We start from the raw sequence: 24,078 nt of genomic DNA, 5'->3' as shown, positions 1-24,078 counted from the left end.
CCACGGATGTGCGAGTGAGCACTATACCTTCCTCATGCCCACTTGCAATGTCCTCACGTCCCACAGGTTGAGAATGGCTGGCCTACAGTGTTGGCCCACGTCACAGCAGTCCTGTTTGGCATTCAGACACAAAGCTTGCCACCCCCCCCCCCCCCCCCATGTGTCCTGTCACTGCCAGCGGGGGGCATCATACATATTGATCAACAGCAGTCATTTTAACCCATTTAGACCGTTCTAAAAACGTCTTCTAAATCCTAACCGTTTTCTGAAAAACCTATGTTGCTATAATATCAGTGGTTCTCAGACTTTTTCATGTCAAGGACCCCCAAAATTATATGCATTTGGCCACGGACCCCCCCCCCCCCATCTCTAAATATGTTGTTTCAGGGACCCCCCAGAAGCAAAGATTTGAGTTAAACATGTTTGCTTTGAAAAAAACATATATATATTCAAAGATTTGCACACATTTCCAGGATAAAAACAAAAAAATACAGATCTACAAGCTCATGAGCTTGTAGATCTGTCATTTTTGAATAGTCAAAGTACAAAGTGTTTTAAAATGATTGTGACACGGATGATTTCCCCGGTTTGAACGGGTTAACTTCATTTTCAGGGCCATATATAAAGACTGGCATTTCTTAATGGGGTGCAACGCATAAATCATTAATCTGTGGGCAAACAGGCTAAGTCACCGGGATCACCACACAGCTGAAAGCCATCACACGCAAATTACTTTGAGAGAGAGAGAAGGCAGCGGCGGAGAGGGCGAGGGTCTATGGGCTGTTTGCCAAAACGCCTGCTTAGTTTCACGGGGAGGAAACTAAACTAAAGGGGGATATGGGAAAGTCTATATTTATATATATATATATATATATATATATATATATATATATTCAGAAATGACTGATCGCAATGTGGTTAATTAAGCCATTTAGATCGGGGAAAGAATCTGGGTCATTTTTAGATTTTATTTGGCTATTAAAAAAACAGCAGATCTACAAGCTCATAGCGCGGCACCGAGTGCCACGCTATGAGCTTGTAGATCTGCTTTTTTTGAAAAGTTTGTGCACGTGTTTTTATATATATATATATATATATTTAAAGCAAACATTTTTAACTAAAATCTTTGCTTCTGGGGCTTCTACAAATGTCTTCTAAATCCTAACAGTTTTTTTTTTTGAAAAACATATGTTTCTATATCAGTGGTTCTTAAACGTTTTCATGTCAAGGACACACCCAAAATGATATATATTTGGCCATGGACCCCCATCTCAAAATATTTTGTTCCAGGGATATTTGTTCCCTTTAAAAATATATATATTTTTTTAAATATTTGCACAAGTGTTTTTCAAATATGAGCTTGTAGATCTGCTATTTTTCAATAGCCAAAGAAATCTTAAAATGACACAGATGCTTTCCCGTTCTTAATGGGTTAATTGTCGGAAAGAACAGCAAACAATCAAGGGTTCTTAAGACGTCTGTAGATTAGCGATTGTTTGCACTTAAGATGGGATTCGGGCGATGAATAATTCATGGTAAATAAATAACGGAATGACGTAGGGCTCGTGATTATGTTGTGGAAATGAAAATCATTTAGCAAAAAAAACACTCAGCTTTCGCTTTGGTGGAAAACAAATTAAAAAGGAGAAAAAAATAATGTCTTTCAATTAAGTTTCCTCATAAACATTGTGGATTCAGATGTTGTTGCATTAAGGTCATTTTTATTTTCAGCCATGGCCTTTGCACAGTTCAGCGAGCGCAATCATTTGAATACCAACCTCATCAAAAGGAATCTAATCTAATCCACAAAGTGTCTGCAAGAGTGTGGTGTGTTGTGTGTGTGCGTGCGTGCATTTGTGTGCGCGTGTGTGTCGTTTTGCAAACGCAGCGAGGGGAACTAACACCAATAATAAGGCATGGAGTTAACTGTCTGTCCTACGCAGTCAGATCTGAAGTGGTAATTAAACCCATTAAGACCGGGAACGTATCTGTGTCATTTTAAGATTTATTTGGCTATTCAAAAATAGCAGATCTACAAGCTCATAGCGCGGCACTCGGTGCTTGTAGATCTGCTATTTTTGAAAAATCTTGAAAATGTGTGCAAATCTTTGAATATATATATATATATATTTTTAAAGCGATTTTTTTTTACTCAAATCTTTGTTTCTGGGGGTCCCTGGAACAACATATTTTGAGATGGGGGTCCGTGGCCAAATACATATCATTTTGACATGAAAAAGTTTGAGAACCACTGATATTATAATTATTGCAATTCTTTGAATATATTCTACAAATGTCTTCTAAATCTTAACATTTAAAATAAAATAAATAAATTAAACTTAGTTAATTATATCAGTGGTGCTCCAACTGTTCCATGTCAAGGACCCCCAAAATGATGTATTTGGCCGCGGGACCCCCATCTCAAAATATATCTTGATCAGATCAGACTTAACAATGTTCGCTTTAAAACATAAGATTTGCACACATTTTCACAATTTTTCAAAAAGCCAAATCAATCTAAAACGACACAGATGCGTTCCCGGTCTTAAAGGGTTAACTCTGCAATGGAACCCGTAAGGCTCAAAGAGTTAAATGAACGCCGCAGATTTTTTTTACTGTGACTGAACCAGCGTTTTTACCCGCTTACGGCAGTACTCTTCCACCGGTTTAATGGAAACATCCATAACAGATGCAGTGAAAGCAGAGCATACATTGAATACATTTCTTACATTAAGGGCTCTCAATTATCAGGGACACATGGTTCCCCGGGGCAGGCTTTCTGTCCTGGGTACGTATCCCTCTATGGACTAACATGCCATCTAACAGTACAAGGCTGTCTATGATGCCGGGCCGTATCTGAGCAAGAAGTCACCAGTGGTGGAAAGTAACTAAGTATATTTACTCAAGTACTGTACTTAAGTACAATTTTGAGGTATTACTTACTGGATTATTTCCAATTTGCAGTACTTTTACTTCTACACCACTACATCTCAAGTGGCAAATATTGTACTTTTACTCCACTACAATTATTTGACAACTTTAGTTTCTAGTTACTTTGTAGATTTTGATTATTATTACAAAACATACATTAACCACTTCAGCCCTATATACATTTCGGCCATCCGATCTACGATGCGACACATTGTGATCTTGTAGAATTGCTATTTTCAAATAATTTTTATACATCTCTATTATACATTGGAAAGATGAAAAGCCATAATTTCCCCATGTCATTGTTTCGCAGTAAACACAACAACAACATATCACATGTCACTAACAACACAAGCCACAACGCGCGCAATTAATTTACGGGTGGCGTAGGCTACTTTTCATTGCTCACCACACATTTACCTCATCGGAGCATAATTAATTGCGGCCAGCACAAACTCACAACATTACGGTCGACCACGTTGTTCCCTAGCGTCACCGCCGACCACCGCCGAGCGCAACCAAAACACCGCGAGCCGGACAACATTTCGGGTACACCATTTTGTTCCCTTTAGCGTGAGCACCGACCACCGACGCAGCCGCCATTGAAATCTCCCCACAACAACAACACACGCGACCACTTCGCTTCAACCCGCGCCGTTGCTTTCACTTTAGTCATGTCTCTATCACACCACACTCACGGTAATATGTCCGTCATTCACGTGCCATGTACATCCCAAAGACAACATTATCAACAACGCTACAGTATTCACGGAGAAACAACGTTGCCAGGTTGCGCGCGACAAATAAGCAATCCGCTCTGTGAATTCTCCTCCATTCGCCTCCATTCCTCCTCGCTCAAAGACGCTTACAATTAATGGACATGGCAACATTGTCCACTCTCTCTCTCTCAATACAAACTGCTCACTCCACACAGAGAGAGAGAGAGAGAGAGAGAGAGAGAGAGAGAGAGAGAGAGAGAGAGAGAGAGAGAGAGAGAGACCGCTCTTGCAATGAACGTGTACATTATACTAACGCTACAATATCTACTTTGTAGATTTTGATTATTATTTCAACACATATACATTATTAACCACTTCAGCCCTATATACTTTTCAGCCATTTGAAAATAGCAGATCTACAAGCCCACAAGGCGTCGCAATATATTACTGTCCAGATGCCTGCGCCTCTCTATATGTATTATTATGTATATTACTAGAGTTTAGGGCCGTGTTTATATATCTTCTACATATATATGTTATATATTATTATACAAATATATATATATATATATATATATATATATATATATATATATATATATATATATATATATATATATATATATATCAATTACATATTAAAAGGTGTCTAGAGCCCCGTGCGCGGCTAGCGGGCTGGGCGCCCTAGTTGTACACATTTGAAAACTTGTGAAATGGGACATTCTGCATAATGAGTACTTTCTACTTTTGGTACTTTAAGTATATTTTGATACCAATACTTTTGTATTTTTACTCAAGTACATTTTCAATTCCGGACTTTTACTTGTAAGGGCACGCTCCCACCAAAACATGGTCGGCTAGCGTTAAACGCAAGTTGTGCAGGGCCACAGTTTTTTGCAGCCAGCGGATTCTAAAAAACGGGAGTGACGCTCCTTGTCACTCACTTTCAGGACCCTCCCCGTAGCCCGCACCGCCCTCTGCCTTGAGCATAGATATATGTCTATGGCCTTGAGCACCATGGTGCTTCCTGAGTCTTGGGACGGTCCGCCTTCGACTCACCCGATTGGGCAGAGGGGGAAAATCAGCTTCTGCCTCCAGCAGTTTTCTGCTTCAAATGGACAAGTCGTGTAGAGCGGATAAACGCAAGGTCTGCGGGACAGGCGGAAAGATCCGCTCTTGCGTGAATCCACGCATTTACATCGAAAAAGCATTGGCAGATTCTGCCCCAGAGGTCAAATAAAAGTGCGGTTGAGGGAGCGCGCCCTAACAAAGTAGTTTTTACATTGCAGTATACTTTTACTAAAGTAAAACATTTGAGTACTTTTTCCACCACTGCAAGTCACTATAAGGCCCGAAGCATACTTTGTCGCACGGCGGTGCACGCAAGACGAAAATATCAGACCTACAAGCTCACAATGCGTCGCGGACGCATTGTGAGCTTGCAGGTCTGCTATTTCCAGGGGTGTAAAGTAACTAAGTACATTTACTCAAGTACTGTAGGCTACTTAAATACAGTAGGAAAATATTGTACTTTTACTCCACTACAGTTATTTGACAGCTTTAGTTACTAGTTACTTTGCAGATATAAATGATGATATTATAAAACATACATTAACCACTTCAGCCCATGTTATACACACTGTAGGCTATTTGAAAATAGCAGATCTTTTGTAGATCTGCTATTTTCAAACATTTTAGTACTTTGACGTTTGGTACTTGAAGTATATTTTGATGCCAATACTTCTGTACTTTTACTCAAGTTACATTTTAAACACAGGCCTTTTACTTGTAACAGAGTATTTCTACATTGAGGTATTGATACTTTTACTCAAGTAAAACATTTGAGTGCTTTTTCCACCACTGGCTATTTCCAGGGCGAGCGACACTGTGCGTGCGACGGAGCACAAATTAGGCTTCAAACATCCCGCCCTGAAGACACACTGTATCCTATTCAGGTGATGGAATAATGCAAAACAAAACAAATAAGTCCTGCAGCCTCGCAACACGGTAAAAAGATGTTTCTAGAGATGTGATAACGGTGTCTGGGTCGTCCGGGTGCAGATTGTAAGATAGCAGCTGTAATTGTACTTTTTAACCCATTTAGACCGGGAACGTATCTGTGTCATTTTAAGATTTCTTTGTCTATTAAAAAATAGCAGATATACAAGCTTGTCGATATACAAGATATACAAGCTCATAGCGCGGCACTCTGTGCCGCGCAATGAGCTTGTAGATCTGCTATTTTTAAATAGCCCAAAGTATAAAATAATGGTTAAAGTGGTTACACGGATGCGTTCCCGGTCTTAATGGGTTAAGCTGTGACGGAGGTTATCTCTTCGTTTTACTCACTTTCCCAAAGCGAAGCATTCCAGGCGCACGATCACTCCTTTGGCGGCCAGGACCGCTGTGGGGAAATGCACCTCGATTTTGGGCTCGTATTCACCCATTACACCTGAGAGATTACAGAGAGAGAGAGAGACAGGAAATTAAAGGACTGTACCGGGTGGTCCGGCATGTTAAGCTCTGTGACTGGGCGGCGGCAGTAGTGGTGGAAAGTACCTGAGTGCATTTACTTAAGTACTGTACTTAAGTAAAATTTTGAGGTATTTTTACTTTACTGGAGTATTTCCAATTTTCAATTATTTTACTTCTACTCCACTACTATCTGAGAGGCACATATTGTACTTTTACTCCACTACAATTATTCAAAAACTTGAGTTACTAGTTACATTGTAGATGAAATTAGCATGCAGGCGCATGCGCGAGGTAACTGGTTTGACTTGGTTTGACTTCTTCTTTCACCGCTGTTGCCAGATTGTGCGCGAGCAACAAGCAACCAGCTTCATGAAAAAACACAAAGCTGCGCACTGCGCATGCGTCGACGCACTTTCTCTAACCAATTACACCCACTTCACGCTTACAACACCTGGACATGGCAACCCAACCTCAGCACTGCGCATGCTGTGCTGAGGTTACGTTATAATAGGTAATAGGTTAGATAGGTAATAGGCCTAATAGGTAATAGGCCTATTGTAACCTATTACAATAGGTTGTAATAGGCTATGTTACACATCCTACCAACAACCTAGCCTGGTAAACCCGACGAGCCTATCAGCGTCGTCGCTCATCGTTCTGTGATTGACAGCAAAAGTTGGCCAATCAGGTGGCAAGTTCGATTGAGCCCGAATGGATCCGAGTGCAGCCTCAGTGCAGCCGACCAAACACGAACGGCAGCCATTGTTTCTGTGGGCAGTTTTCTCCGCTGTTTTAGAACTTCAAAAAGCTCTCAAACTTCTTCTTTGAGGCACGGAATTTACTTATAAGATATCGTTTGGATAGAATTTAGTTGTTTCACTTCATATATGTGGTCAATTAATCATGACAGAGCCTATTTAAAAATACAAATTCAGAGAACCGGCAGGGGCGGGCAGTCACACGCATGTATCCAAATAAGGCAACCTATTTTGGGCATGGCCATCTCAAAAGTCCCGTTGCGTCACATTAGTCGCGGAGGTGGCAAAAATGCACTGCAATTGGCTGAAGGGGAAAAACGATCATTGGCTGAAGGGGTTGTCAGTCAACGGTATTACTCCCGCCCAACTCCAGCCCACAGCCACTATTGCAGAATGGGCGATCATGCCAGACTCACTCCTGGAATCAAATGGAAATGAGATTTCCGGAGGGAGGGTTTACCAGGCTACCAACAACCTGTATGAACGTTAGTCTGGTAAATGTCATCAATGCTACCTAATTAGCCCCTTAAAGCAGGGGTCTTCAACAGGGTCAGAGTTGCTACAGGGGGTCCGCCAAATCGCTGTGTGATAGGATCATTGTTTTTTACATTAACCACTTGAACCCTAGCATCCCTATTCTAAGGACAACTTTAGCCGAAAATAGCCCATCTACAAGCTCACAACGCCTCGGAGCTTGTAGATCTGCTATTTTCGGCAAAGAGGGAAAAAAGAGCAGACCAAGTACAGAGTGAAAGTTCACTAAGTATTGATGGTTTAAGTCGTTAAATGTCTGAAAATACACATTAATATGAATCCAACATCTATGAAAACCTTTAAACTGCAACACAATTTTATGTAATATATAGTGGGGGTCCCTGCTTTAAAAAAATGTGAGTCCTTTTTCCACCACTGCTGGGCGGTGTACTTGACGTTGTTGCCCAGCATTTTCTAAAGCATCCTTTTTTTGTCAGTTAGGTTATCGTTGTGTTTTAATTTGTTTAATCTTCAAAATGTGAATTGATTTGAAGTCTAGCCGAAAGCAGTCCTTGGAGAAAAGTAATGTAATGTAATTTAAATGTCCAAGCTTATCAACGTGCAATGATGTTTAAACAACATTGACTCAATTATTCAGGTAAAGTAGCCCTAAATTTGGTAACATTTAAATCAGTAAGCATGGACGAAAGAATTCACAACAAAAACATACTTGAAATTGTGTATTTAGCATGTGCATGTAGTACTAAACATGTCCGAAGCTGTGAACTACGCAATGACAATGTCATACATGATGTCCACCCTGCCTTAAGGCGGTTACACACCGGCGAATATGCGAATATACGCAAAATTCGGACTCGTTCCGAATAATTAAAAGACGCTTTTTCGCTTTTTCGCTCCATGTACGCTTGCATTGACTTTATAAGGTTTTAAAAAAATACATATTATTCGCATGAAAAAAATCGCCCCAGTGTGTAAGGACCTTTAGTCTCGCGTAGCCAGACAACTATTCCACAATCTCCGAATATAGAGTCTGTAACTACACCTCCCGATATCCGAGAGAGGAAGCTGGCACTTCCGTTCACGAAAATATATTTTAAAAATATCTTTACATTTTATTTTATTTATTTCCATTCCTGCTTAGCATGAAGCTAGACATGCTTACATGATTTAGATTCATATCAGGATACATTTGCACGACTGTACAGACAAAACGGAAGTGGGGAGGAGGCCAGTGTTGATTTCGTCGACTAAAACTGTACCTTTTTTCACTGAAACTAAATAAAAACTAAGCAATGATGACTAAAATTATGACTAAATATACCGTCAATTTCAACAAATAAAAACTAGACTAAAATGTTAGGGATGGACTAGTGGAGAAGAGATCCAGTAGAACTAAGACGAGTCATTTTATGTTTGGTTTTGCTCGGGTGTTGCGCTCTGAGAAATAGCAGATCTACAAGCTCACAACGCGTCGCGCTGCGACGCATTGTGAGCTTGTAGATCAGCTATTTTCAGCATGCAACCAAGTGTAAAATCGGGCATTACGACGCCATCAGGCCACGCAAGACTACCCCTGCCTCAGCCTCTGTACTGTAACTGTTTAGTCAAAGACGCACCATGACAGAGCCTCATGCACAGCACACTGCGTGCCTGAAGCACTCTAGTGTTAAGTGCCATACTCAGATCTCACAGTACACATGGTACATTAAGCACTTCAACCCTACATACTTAGTTGAGAGTTGTACCCCAGGGCTCTATAATACTATAGCTCCACTACTTTGTTTCAATCTCTTTACCAAAAAGAGCCGATCTACAAGGTCACAACGTGTCGCAACGGTTAAACCATGCTGCGTACAGATCTGGGATTTTGCATAAACATCACACACAATGTGTGCCGCTCGAGTCTCTGCCATCCATGTCTTTCTGTTATTTTGCATTCATTACATACTGTAGCCGATGCAGTGAAAGAGGTATGCAAATTCCTACTGAAATTCATGGTTATGTGGGTATTAAAAACCACCACAAATGCTTAAAATAGATAAATACATGTGCAATATGTCTACAACGATCATTTGCAGCTGTTCTAAAAAATACCTCAGTAATCTTAAATGATATAGTAGGACTATAACATATTTCTCCAAATTGATTCAGGGATGCTTTTAACACATTTAGACCGGGAAAGAATCGGTGCCCTTTTTAGATTTCTTTGGCTATTCAAAAATAGCAGATCTACAAGCTCATAGCGAGTCACCGAGTGCCGCGCTATGAGCTTGTAGATCTGCAATTTCTTTAGAAAAATCGTGAAAATATTTGCAAATCTTTGAATATATATATCTTTTTTTTTAAGCGAACATTTTTAACTCAAATCTTTGCTTCTGGGGATTCTACAAATGTCTTCTAAATCCTAACAGTTTTTTGAAAAATGTATGTTGCTATAATATCAGTGATTCTCAAACAACAAGTACAGTACAATATTATAGTAATACAAATAAGTATTCACATCTCAATAAAATGAGAAACCACATCTGAGCCACTGTCTTGCAATCTTTATTTTGGAGTGCCGCTTTTTTCCACTTAGGTGGTTTTCCTTTGAATATTATAGTAATACTAGTACTGCCGGGTACATTATATAGTAATGGACCCAATGGGAAAGAGCTAAAACTAATTATTGAGGAGATGAAGTCCACAGAGAGAGTGTTCTGCAGAAAGCACCACGTACAAACCCACAGAGGCTATACAGGAGGACTCAGTCATATCGGTGTGACAACGGTGGAAGCCATTCAGCTGATATGCTCGCGTAAAGTGACCATTTAATAATTGAACAAGACGCCCCGGAGGAAATTGGAAGAGGTACGCTATTCTCATTATGTATCACCGATGCTCAATTCCACGAACACCATTGAAGGGACATAATAACACGTGACACTAGTGTGTTAGCGGCGTAGCTAAGTGCACGCCACCGAGGCTATACCGTATGCACCAAGCCCTGTTTAAGTCACAGCCGGAGGACAGGGTTGTTTTCTGTCCTGTTTTTCCCCCCTCTCTGTATGTTAAGGAGGCCATCTATATCCATTTGCCGCCAAGACGTGTCAGATGGCATTGAGCAAATTTGCAATAACGAAAGGGAAACACTCTCACTCGGGATCTAATTACCATTATCCGTCTTATTAAATGGGAGTTTGCGTTATGAATATTGCATGAGATTGTGACTCTTTACACAGGCCTCTTTAAACACTGACACAAACGTCTCCTATACGGACGGACTTTCTTGTCCTGCTGCCTCACCTCCCCGACACGACCACAAGACAACCGGCGGACAGTTCAAAGCAGTGTTGCCAGATTTTGTGAGAGAAATAAGCAACCAGGCAGGTCTAGGGAAACAAGCCCAAAAGAAGCGACTATTAGGCCACATGAGCAGTTTAAATCTGTATACTGCACATCGGCCATTTGAAAACAGCCGAGCTACAAGCTCACAACGCATCGCGATGCGACGTGTCGTGAAGCTTGTAGATCTGCTATTTAAAAATAAAAAAATCTATCCCTGACACTATTTTCACGCAAATTGGCCCCCTTTTCAGATGGGGATTAGGGATGAATAGGGTAGGCCTAGTAATTTGCCGCGGGAAAAAATAAAAGCAATCTGCAAACTACCAATATTTCCAAGCAACTTTACAGAAAAAAGAAGCCCAAAGTCACTTATAATAAGCGGACATGGCAACACTGATTCAAAGAGGTGCGGTTATGGCTTTGCGATGGCTGTCACCGAGACAAATGACCGCCGTGACATTTAAGAAGACGCAATCACACGTCGTACGCGCACGCACCTGATGAATTCAATGTGGAGATGAGGAGCGAGGCGTCATTGAACTGCTAGGCCTAGCCTGCATGTGAAAAGGAAAATAAATAAATAAATAACAAACAGAAACTTTATGATGTTTGTTCCAAAGAACTTTTCAATTCCAATCTAATTTTCAGCATTTATGGCTCCGTAGCAGGCCCTTCTCATAAAAGGAATTTGCAACATTTCATTTGTTGGAGCCCATATTGTAGTCAATATCATATTCAGTCTCCGTGGCGCCTGGGATTTGATAGAAGTGAGAAATCGAGTGTCTGGGATTTGTGTGCTAGAAAACGTTACCACCTCTCGTTGCTGATTTATCTTCCATTTTCATTTAAGTATTACATAAAACATGATATACGTTTCACTGTTACTTTCTTCCGCACGCAATTCAATTTCCTCGATGAGTCGCCCGTCCGGATATCTATCAACTATTCAAAGCCTTTAGGTCAGACCAAACCATTTAAAAGTGCATTATTACTTTATGAAGTGAAATCCTCAAGAAGTTCAGGATGCCATTCAAATATATCAGGTTAATGAGATGAATGAACAAACAAAACCGTCAAATGATTGAATGCATTTAATAATTGGGACAATGCCTTTGGTAATGAAAAGACCCACTTGTTTACTTAGAGAACAAAAAGGAATTTTACACCCTTGCCCACATGCAGTCGTGTAAAGTAAGTAAGTACATGTACTCAAGTACTGTACAATTTTGTGGTATTTTTACTTTACTGGAGTATTTCCAATTATCAGTACTTTTACTTCTACTCCACTACATCTCAGAGGCAAATATTGTACTTTTACTCCACTACAATTATTTGAAAACTTTAGTTACTAGTTACTTTGCAGATATATATTATGACATTATAAAACATACATTAACCACTCTAGCCCTATTTTATACCTAGGCTATTTGAAAATAGCCGATCTAGAAGCTCACAACCCGTCGCATCACGGCGCTTTGTGAGCTTGTAGATCTGCTATTTTCAAACATTTTAGTCCTTTTACTTTTGGTACTCTAAGTACATTTAGATACCAATACTTTTGTACTTTTACTCAAGTAAATTTTGAATTCCGGACTTGTAACAGAGTACTTCTACATTGCATTATTGATACTTTTACTTAAGTAAAACATTTGAGTACTTTTTCCACCACTGCCTACATGTATGTATTTCTCAATCTCTATCACAAATAGCATGTATGATCCCTTTATAAAAACCTATAATAGGGAATTAATTATCATCTATGGATGTATAATGAAGCTGAAGGTCAGCTTTCTGAATTGTTATGCAGAGTGAGGGTCAGGCGTCAAATATCTGAAAGCCAAAAAGTACACAAACAATTACTTTCAACGTCATTTCAGTAAATAGACATTGTTTGTTGATTTCCCCTGATGGTGGACAAGGGGAATTATTGCATAGTAATTTCTTACACTATGCATACTGTATACTATATCAGTCTTGTAATAAGACATGTTCTAGTCACCTCCTTGGAACAGTCACATTGGCCCCGATTCACTAAGCTGGTCGTAAATAAGGTGTAAATAAAGTTACTAAAGGAGGGTGTATTTTCTCTAAGCTAAAACTGACATGGAATTCACAAAGGGGTGTGTATATCCCTCAAATAGTCGGATCACAGGTGTATGTCATGATGAATCCAGACAGCTTTCAGCTGGTCGTAAAATCTCAAGCGTGTTCCCGAGAAGGTCATTTGCATTGTTCCACGGCCCTTTTCACACCATAAAAGGCAACAGGAAATGAAATATCCAACTTCACCGTGCTAAACAGTGTTGCCATGTCTGCTTATTATAAGCGACTTTGGGCTTGTGTTTTCTGTAAAATTGCTTGTAAATTTGGGTAGGTGCGTTTTTTTGGGCTTGTTTCTAAAGTGTAGTGGCTAATTTGGGCTTGCTTCACATTTTTTTCATTATTTCAACCAGTGGTTCTCAAATAATTTCATGTCATGGACCCCCAAATGAATGTAGCCAATTTGTCCCTATAATCCCCATCTGAAAATGTTTTGTGCCAGGGAGCCCCGTACCAGATTTGAGGTGTTAGAATGTTTAAAATCTTCCAAATATTCCACATTTTAGTTCAAGAGTTTTTGAAAATAGCAGAGCTACAAGCTCACAACGCGTCGCGATGCGACACATAGTGAGCTTGTAGATCTGCCATTTAAAAAGAAATCTTGAAAGAAAATGTGGAATATTGCAGATCGGCTGTTTTCAATGTTTACAGTATGGTTTACAGTTCTCATATGGCCCAGTGCCTAGTTGCTTCATTTGGGCTTATTTTCATAGACCTGGTTGCTTATTTCTCTCACAAAATCTGGCAACACTGGTGCTGGAGAAGTTCAACGTCGTCCGCCTCTCGTCTAAAAATACAGACGTCGGCGTCGCATCGCCTTGACAGACAACTTGCACATCTGTTCTGTCTGGAAGCGAGTCCCTCTATTGCACGATGGATCAGCTGAACGTAATGATCACATGTGTAATGAGACTAAAGAAGTTTACAACGTTTAACCCCACCACCAAATAATAGACTAATAAACATGGAAAGGATATTATATAAGCCTTTCCTACTGAACATTGCTCACCTTTACCGAGGTAAAAAGATGATGTTGTAATCCAGGGCAAGTGCGAACGCTGCTATTCGATAGATTATGGACCAGATCTTATTGATCTATACTGAGGGGAAATTCGTCTTTTGGATTAATATATCCCTATACGTCGGAATGGGGAATGGATCTATTCTGGACGCAGCTTTCATCCACAAGCTGTTTCCTCGGATGGTAAGACTTATTAGGCTATTGTGTGTGCCGTTCATGTGATCAATATACAGTAGCCTACAGTATTATAAATTAATACAGCAGACGCTGGAGGCGCGTCTGTGCCTCCGCAGTGACATTAAGGCATGACAATCTACTTTCATCATTAAGTGAACCTTTGTCTGAGTCGGCCGACACTGGCAAACACACTGAGAGACCTAATAATTCAGCTCTAAATATAACTGGTAGCCTAGAAAATAAATACAAAGTGGTGGAATCTGCATCATGTCTATATTATGCATAGGCTACCAACAATACATCGTTTGACATTTATTTTTTATACTGTATGCTTTGACAAATGTTGGGCACATACATATTTTATTTTAAGGTTTGGCACTGTTGTAATTGATTTTGCATGAAGAATAAAGCATTCTAATGACACACGCAAGCTTTGATCCCTGGTAAGTCATGAATCAGCCTACTAATGTAGGAATTGTCGTAAATGCCGGTACAATCAAAATATGGGCGTATATTGCTTAGTGAATCCGGCCCAATGTCTCTTTAAAGCAGGACATTCACATCAAATGGAAACATGCAGTTTTCACAATTTAAATGACTAGTGTTAGGAAAAGTTTTTAGGGCAATGTAATGGAAGGCTCTAAAGCCTTTATGAAAAGCATGTTTGTATCCATATGTGGATAAAGCCATGTGTTCACATCTCAATTTCAAGTCAACTTGTATTAACCACTTAAAGGACGACTCCACCCATTTTCAACCTACCTTCATATAATTGGTCCTCACTAATGCTCATTATAATCTGATCAAATGTTTGTCTTTTCACTGTGGACAGTTCAGAAACCCGCCTACCAGTGACATCATCGGTAGGTAGGCAGGTTCGGTAATTTCAAATGAATGCGAGTACATCGCGAAGCTCACAACGCGTCGCATCGCGACACGTTGTGAGCTTGTAGATCGGCTATTTTCAAACTACAGCCCTATAAAAAAGGGCTGAAGTGGTTGATGTATGTTTCATAATTGATATCTGAAAAGTAACTAAAGTTTTCAAATAATTGTAGTTGAGTAAAAAGTTCAATATTTGCCTCTGTAATGTAGTGGAGTAAAAGTAAAAGTATTGAACATTGGAAATACTCAAGTAAAGTACAAATACCTCAAAATTGTACTTAAGTACAGTACTTAAGTAAATGTACTTATAACTTTCCACCACTGCTGTATAGCATGCTAACTTTCCAGGAATGGAAAGCCTGCGGTATCTATTAGCTTGGATTCCCCATCGATGATGTCAATGGTAGGCAGGTTTCTGAACTGCCCACAGCCCTCTTCTGAGACACAGACGAGTAGTCAAAAATGGTACCATATTATAACAAGCATTAGTGATGAACAAGGTTGAAAATGGGTGACGTGGTCCTTTGAACCCTGTACTTTGTTGACCAGTGTCCCCCAAGGGTCTATTCTTGGCCTCCTCCTTTTTAACCCCCTATACACCAAATCTCTTCCCACGAAAATAGCCCATCTAAAAGCTTTTAGAGCTGCTTTTCACCTGTTAAGACACGCGCAAATGCAGTGGTATAAAGTAGCTAAGTACGTTCTCAAGTACTGTACTTAAGTACAATTTTGAGACACTTTTACTTTACTAGAGTATTTCCAATTTTCAGCACTTTTACTTCTACTCCACTACATCTCAGCGGCAAATATTGAACTTTTACTCCACTACAATTAATTGAAAACTTTAGTTACTAGTTACTTTATAAAACACATAACCACTATAACCACTTTAGCCTTATTTTATACCTGGGCTATTTGAAAATAGCCGATCTACAAGCTCACAACGCGTCGCGATGCGACGCGTTGTGAGCTTGTAGATCGGCTATTTTCAAATATTTTGGTACGTTTACTTTTGGTACTTTAAGTACATTTTGATACCAATACTTTTGTACTTTTACTCAAGTACATTTTTAATTCCGGACTTTTACTTGCAACAATTTATTCTACATTGCAGTAGGCCTATTGATACCTTTACTTAAGTCAAACAATTGAGTACTTTTTCAACCACTGCGCAAAAGGCTAGGGTTCGAGTAAGGTTCGTGTCATTTCCGTTGACACCCGGAGAAATAACACATTTCACAACAATAGATGGGGTGTACTGTCATGGTCATGGTTGACTGAGGCATGCAGCATGGTCTATTATTATAGAAGTGCTCCAAAGGTCATCCTTGGTATCGTATGGAAACTATGCACCTGGAGGGACTGTGGCTTTCCATGTGCCTGCAAACACTTGTGCTTCTTCATTGATACAACTGTCAGTGTGTATGTCAGTAACACCAAAGACATGTGGTCCCAGTGATAAGACAGTGGAACCAGCTCCAAAATCAAAATAAAGTGTATTTCTGTTGTGGTGTACAAAATAAGTCAACTCAATTCTACAAGCTTTTAGGGCCGATCTCTCTCCCAATCAGTGTTGGGGGTAACGGGTTACAAGAAGTAACGCCGTTACTGTAATTGGATTACTTATTTGAGTTAACGGAGTAACCTAATGCGTTTGTTTTGCAATTAGAGTACATGGTTATAACCGTGTCCAAAATAATGGTGTTATTTTATTACATTTAAGACTTTTCCCTGTTCTTGATCTGAAAATCCATCCGACGCATTTGCGCTTTTTCCTGATAAATGATTGAGCTCGCCTCTGTCAACGGAGACTTGCACGGATGTTACACACAAATCGGTGACAAAAGCCTTGCAGTCTGTGTTGATTGTGTAATAATAATAATAATAATACATAGGATTTATATAGCACTTTATAGGTACTCAAAGTCGCTTTACAGAGCAGATATGAAAACAACTTTATTAGAACAAACTAGTTAAAAAGGTTAAAACTATAAAAGTAAGGTAAACAAAACAAGAGGGAGGGGCGGGGGTTGGGGTTTTATGTAAAGAATCCGAGTCTGAAAAGGTGAGTTTTGAGTTTTAAACATGGGGGCAGCTCTGATGTGAGCTGGGAGTGAGTTCCACAGTGAGGGAGCAGCCGCCGAGAAGGCCCTGTCACCCCAGGTTCGCTGGGGTGACACAATGACAAAGTCAGGCAAAAAAAAAAAAAACTTTTGACCGACAGTTTGAGGATCCAATGGAGTTAGGAGGTTTAGTCAAAAGTGCTTACTAAACTTCGATAGGAGGTTTGCGCCTTGCGTATCATTGATTACTGTCCGACCCAAAGCAGCGGCTCCACCTATGTTTTGGGGTTATATTAAGCCTGGCTCAAATAACACACTGAAGAGTTCAAAACTTTAGAAAGTTCAATGGACCATCTTGATCCACGGTCTGATCTTTTTCAGTGCATAACTGCTTATGACACACACATACACAACCAGAGCAACACCTCCCCTTTATTGCTGTGCTTTGTTTGTTTTTCCTGAGCTGTGGGTTGCAAGCGGTTCCAATAGAGTTTTTTTTTCCCTCTTCCTTGTTATGAATTATTGATATGAAAACTCAGCAAAAAGAAAAAAGCAACAGATCAGGCCTAATGAATACTCAGTTTGGGAGCAATTTAGTCCATTTTACACTTATGGAATGTTTCCAAAGGCAGTAGCCTTTTTAACTAAGTAATTATTCCAACGTGAAGAGATAAGCATTCACACTTTATAGGTAGAGAGACGTACTGTAGCAGTTAGCATGGAGCAGTTTCACTGCAGCTCCAGCACACTTCAGCTGCACATAAAGGGAACAGCAACATCAAACCTTTCAAAATAAAATACCTCAATATTACATTTGTTATACACAGCAGTGGTTCTCAAACGTTCTCTTTCAAAAGTTGATATGTATTTGGCCGCTGAGAATCTGAGAAGATTTTGTGCCAGGGAAAAAACAAAACAGCAATCTTAAAGCGGCACTATGGTAGAGTATGTCAATAAAATATAACAATTGGGATGGCTGTATTTTGTCTCCTTGCTCTTCTATTGAGACATGTCTCACCTGGACACAGGATCTGACACGAATCTTGACCTGATGGTCAACATTCCATTTATCCCTGCCCTGAGCAAGCAGGAAGTATTAGCTCAATGGCAAACATTTCAGCACTTGCGCAGAAAAACCGTAGTGCAGCTTTAACTCCATGAAATGCATCATGAGAATTGTAGGACCAAAGAGCCAGAACAGACAGAAAAAGGTATATGTATAAATAGTATTCTATAGATAATGACATCAACATTGAACTAAAAGGCAGATCGAATTAGGTTTTTCCTTTAAGCCTGGCGCCCTGCCACTGTGTGATAGGTTATGCTTAACCAATAGACCAGCCAACCTCTCAGTAAATCGGCACTGTCGGGTGGAAACCTTGTATGTCCAAAACCGTATACGTCCAAAAACTAAAACGTTCAGAAATAGCGAGGGTAGCCAATCTACAAGCCCACAATGTGTGAACTTGTAGATTTGGTATTTTCACTACTTTAGCGTGACACTCATGTCAGACGAAGTAGGGCATTAAAGGAGAATTTTGGACTAAAGTTTTATTACCTTTTCTATGACGTTATGATATCTTAGGATGAATGGTACAGTAGAAAATTTTCATAACTCCACCCCTGAGCCGCCACAGCTTAAAAGGCGCGCGGATAGGCCTTAGGTTAGATCACATCTTTTAATAGCTTTTTTAAATATTTTTTTTTTGTGAGATCTGACGTTCATAGTGACAGAACACTATGCAACCAAAAAAAAAAAAACAGAAGTCTCGCTAGACGAGATTGAAATCTCGAGATTTCAATCTCGTCTAGCGAGACTTCTGTTTTTTTTTTTTTTTTTTTTTTTTTGGGACAGTGTTCTGTCACTATGAACGTCAGATCTCACCAAAAAAAATATTTAAAAAAGCTATTAAAAGATGTGATCTAACCTAAGGCCTATCCGCGCGCCTTTTAAGCTGTGGCGGCTCAGGGGTGGAGTTATGAAAATTTTCTACTGTACCATTCATCCTAAGATATCATAACGTCATAGAAAAGGTAAGAAAACTTTAGTCCAAAATTCCCCTTTAAGTGAAGAAGAAACATAAAAAAAAGTTGAAATACGGAGATAGGTTTCTGCCCGACACGCAGCGACGGGGGCAAAAAAAAAAGCCTCCATGAAGGCTGTATCCATCCCAGAACGGTACATTTAATCCTGAGCCATGCGGTTAGCCCCGTCTCTGATCACATGTCCATGTGGACAGTGGAAGGGGAGATCAATATTTTCCAGCACGGCATAATGGAGCCCAGATGCATGAAGGCGGCTTTGATTAACAGAGTCAGACCACACACACACACACACACACACACACGCACACACACACACACAGTTTGAACCGTACTCTTCCCCCCGATCATCACTCACTTTTACGCGAGGCACAGATTGCGGTGTCTGATTGCAGTGTCTGAACACACACACACACACACACACACACACACACACACACACACACACACACACACACACACACACACACACACACACACACACACACACACACACACACACACACACACACACACACACACACACACACACACACACACACACACACACACACAGAGCTCTGCATCGGCGGGGCCCTGTGGTGTGAGGTGTGTGCCAATGCAATTTTACAGCGTTTTTAGACCCAGATTCCCCCCAAAAAAGGAGGAGGTTACGCCGAAGCATCCGTGACATTCGACGAGGCGAGCTGGCCTGCCAAGAAATTCTTTGGTGCAATAGGTTCTCACACAGCTGTGGAGATTTGATTTGGCCCGCGTTTGTGCCACGGATGAGAGGACGTCTCCTTGTGTCCCCGTGGCTTGATGTGACACATAACCACATGCCACAATATGGAGCGCAAGAAGTCACTTCTTTTGCACCACCTGGGCTTAACAAATATATAAATAAATAAATAAGCAAACCATCAAGAAAAAGCATCTGTTCACCCACGGCAACACGTGCACAAAGACGGAAAATAGCCGAGCTACAAGCTCACGACATGTCACGCTGCAAAGTGTTGTGAGCTTGTAGATATTGGATTTTCAATAAATCATCTCTAACCCTAGGCCCTAAATCTAATCTCTAAAATGTCTAAATGCCTAATTCCACCCCTAACACCAACCTGAATCTTTTACTAATTGTAAGCCTAACAAAAAAAACAAAAAAAACAAAGATTTCTCTTCTGTTGACAAGGAACATTGTCCTCATGTGTCTATTTCTCAAATTCTACAATCATTTTGGTTATATTTGGCACTCACGAGTACAGTAATACAAGAACACACCCGCACGCACAATGTCCGACCGCTTCCCCGTCTAATTTCTAATGCTTCCTTAATGAGAGCAACAACTTGACGCTGCACGGTAACACGTGTTAACATTAGGTACCTCTGAGGATCGTTTCACACAACAAGGCTATGCAAATGAAGAGGAAACAGACAGTCCTTGCCGGAAGGGATGTTAACACTGTACAGCTAAATGCTGGAAGCTATGTTGACTCTGGAGCGGTAAATGCCCGTTGGCAACATTTTGCGGGTGCCCATGGCCCTCTGGCCACAGAGGAGGCCCTTTTTCCACAACTTCACCCAGGTGGGGGGGGGGGGGGGGATTAATCCCAGTGGCCCCTGCAACCTCCGACAATGACAGACATCTGGCTAGAAGGACGGACGCCTCGCTGTCTAGTCAAACATTAACCACTTAATCACTTAAACCCTATATTCTTAGTAAAACGGACCTGAGTGCAAGTGCACTTGGACTTGGACAAAAATATTTATAATTAATCCATATTTTATCTTATATATCTCTGCTGTCCGGCAGAAACCAGCTAACTCCAAAATGTTCATTTTTCAGGAAATGACTAAAACAAAACAAAAAGTGGAGTTAGGAGGTTTTGTTCATCATTGATAAGAACAGCTGAATGGACCTCCAAGCTCACAATGAGGTTGGAGTTCAAAAGGGGGTGGAGCCTGGAGTCTGCAAAACCAGCTAACTCCACCTCCCTTTGATGGACTTAGCTGGTTTAGCAGAAAGTTTGAGGATCCAATGGAGTTAGCTGGTTTTGTCAGAAGCACTTTTTAATACTTTCCATTGGTTCAATATTTTTTTACCAACACACAGACATAAAGGGTGTTCAATAGCACTGATTTATGGGGAAAAAATGCAAAAGCGGAAAAATTGAGTTAGCTGGTTTCTGCCGGACAGCAACGATGCCATCTCTCCAAATCCTTAGTAGTGTTAGCATGGTTATCATTTGAATATCCTGTGTGACTGCTGGAACGTGTTTTTGCAGAGTGTTAACCATTACACTGAGGGGCCCCTACAGTAAATGTGACCTTTTGGTCCTGGGCAATTAGGAGCTGTGTTTGTGTTAGCTGAGAATGAGCACCCGGATGTAAACAATGGATGCGTGCACGACCAGTCCTGGCTAACGCCTGGAAGAATAACATCTCTCACGCGAGTCGCCATGGCGGAGTGATCGTGCATCGAAAATTACTCGTTTTCCCCACTGTAAAAAGTTAAGGAAATTAAGTTTTTTTGCAAGGAGATAGAACGGGAGCGGACGGGAGCCAGGTTTTTTGGCACGGTGATCCATCTGTCCCTTCCTTCTCAGATGCACCTTGGGTGGTTCCAAAGTTGCGCTAGCCCCCCCCCCCCCTTGTGGAAAGAAACCCCAAAAAACTAAAACATTGATAACACGGTAAATCCCGGTTTTGGCACCCGAAATATATATATTGAGTCTGTGTCCTTTCCAAGAATTTCCGATAGGCCACTTTGGATTTGGACACCAAATCTCTCCGCCAAAAATAGCTGATCTGAAAGTTCTGACAGTGTAGATCTGCTATTTGTGACCACCCCCCCCCCCCCTCCGCCCCGAATATGGATGCTGGGTTTCAAGTGCTATTTTATACTACACATATTCAATAATAGAGCTTGAGAGAAAACAAAGTTTGTAGATCTGCGATTTCTGAAAAATCTGGAAAAACTTTTAGAAACTTGACATCCATAATGATGTGCCCAAAATAGGGACGGCCAGGGTTAATGTGGTTAAGAAGCCTTTCAGTGAAACTGGCACCTCCAATCCAACACAACCCCCCCCCCCCCCCAAGGGACGTATAGGCATAAAAGAGGTAAATCCCAGCCGCAGCAAGGGCCATTGATTCGGTTAATTTTATTCCAACAGAATGATTTCCCCATTGGCCAGTCTCAGCCAAGCACATTGTGAGCGAAGAAAGCCCTCCGCACTAATGGTAAAACATGGCTCACTATCTCTTTAGAATGCATTGGGAATGCATGAACCCCAACGCCTGTCTTCCACATGACAAAGCACTCAACCCCAGTACTTGAGTCAAAGCGTAAGGTAGATACTCCCGGCCAAATGTGACTCAGTTACAAGTGGATGTTCCTCTGTTAAATTTGTGCTTGAGTTAAAGTACCGCAGTACTTGCTTTTAAAACACTTAAGCAGTATAACTGTATAAGTATAAAATACAAACCACATTTTATTTCCAATATCAATGCATTGCTGTATTGAAATATTGACATTTTCCCCCCAACATATTTTCCAGAGCTTGTTGATTTGCTATTTTCACTGTATTTGGAATAGGGCTCAAGCGGTTAATTCATAATGTACTTTTTTCCCCTTCTTAGAAATGTAGATCGAGGGGTCAAAACTACAATAATTGTCTTTGAAATGTAGTGGAGTCTCCAAAAAATACAGGTACAGATACTCAAAGTAAATGTACTTTCGCTACTGTCCGGCACTGCATAAAACCAACGTGACATTTACATGAAACCAGAAAGCAGATTCCTCTTTCACAACATCATTGCTGAGCTTGTGGCTTTTCAAACAAGTCATTACTTTCCTGCGAACGCTGCGCTCAGAATGTTAAAACAAGCCACCCAATTACAAGCGCACGGCGCACAGTAAACATAATGAAGTCATGTAATGTTACATACAGTAACAGACTATCAACAGAAGAAGTTGATAGTCCAGTCTATCACATAATGTGGGAACAGCTGTATTTGTCTTCCACACCTGTCAATGGCCAGGGCCTTTTTGTTAAACAAAAATAGATGCACCCATGGGGCTGTTGATTATCTAAGAACATCATATTTTAGGAGTTAACCCATTAAGACCTGGAACGCATCTGTCTCATTTTTTTATTTGAGCTAAAAAGCAGTATTTTATCTTTGGCTATTCAAAAATAGCAGATATACAAGCTCATAGCGCGGCACCGAGTGCCACGCTACGAGCTTGTATATCTGCTATTTTTGAAAAATCGTAAAAACTTGTGCAAACCTATGAATATATACATATTTTTAAAGCGAACATTTTTAACTCAAATCTTTGCTTCTGGGGGGTCCCTGGAACAACATATTTTGAGATGTTGGTCGGCGGCCAAATACATATAATTTTGGGGGTCCTTGACATGAAAACGTTTGAGCACCACTGATATAGAAACATACGTTTTTCAGAATACTGTCGGGATTTAGAAGACATTTGTAGAATCGGCTTCATTTCTTAATGGGTTAAAGCGAGACAGGGATGCACTTGCATCCTGAAGAGCTAAAAAGACCTTCTTTCTAGCTAGGATGCACTCATTTTATTTTACTAGCAAAATCAACCACATAACACATACTGTCATCGCCCTGCAAGGGTGCGTGGGTAACGGAGGGGAATGGAAACCTACCCAGGGTAGGGAAAACATCCCATACCAGGGGTCTTCAACGTTTTTTTCAGGTCAAGGACCCCTTAGCTGAGAGGCAGATGAAGCAGGGACCCCCTCCCCCTCCCCCACTATATTGTGTGTGTTGCAGATTAAACGTTTTCATAGATAGCTTCATAGACTTGAGTGACAGCACAGCGCTATCATCAGCGTTGTGTGCATTTATGTTTTTCTTTGTTTAATGTTTGTGTTATTTTGTAATGTTATTGTCTCCGCCGAAGGTGGAGAATATGTTTTCGCTTTGTGTGAGCAAACATTGTTAGCCAAGCTAACATTGGGCAAGCTCCACGTGACACGTGTCAATTTGTTGACACCAATGCCTCTGATTGGCTAGAGGGACGCGTGACGAAATAAAATTCTATAAATAGGTGTGTCACTTCAAAA

General features: G+C 40.6%; 1 protein-coding gene across 2 annotated transcripts in view; it reads right to left on the bottom strand.

Moving 5' to 3' along the window:
* The window catches only part of cntn5 (contactin 5), a 380,291-nt gene that overhangs the window by 124,035 nt on the left and 232,178 nt on the right, over window positions 1-24,078 (bottom strand). For both annotated transcript variants that reach the window (XM_080429360.1, XM_080429359.1), the window contains exon 8: window positions 6,000-6,102. In XM_080429360.1, coding sequence (XP_080285486.1) covers window positions 6,000-6,102 — 103 coding nt within the window. The remainder of the gene's footprint in view (window positions 1-5,999; window positions 6,103-24,078) is intronic.

This window comes from Gymnoscopelus braueri (genome assembly GCF_963280865.1).
Source record: "Gymnoscopelus braueri genome assembly, chromosome: 5".
Taxonomy (NCBI): domain Eukaryota; kingdom Metazoa; phylum Chordata; class Actinopteri; order Myctophiformes; family Myctophidae; genus Gymnoscopelus; species Gymnoscopelus braueri.
The sequence above is the reverse complement of the archived record's forward strand: the minus strand, read 5'-3'. Positions and strand labels throughout refer to the sequence as shown.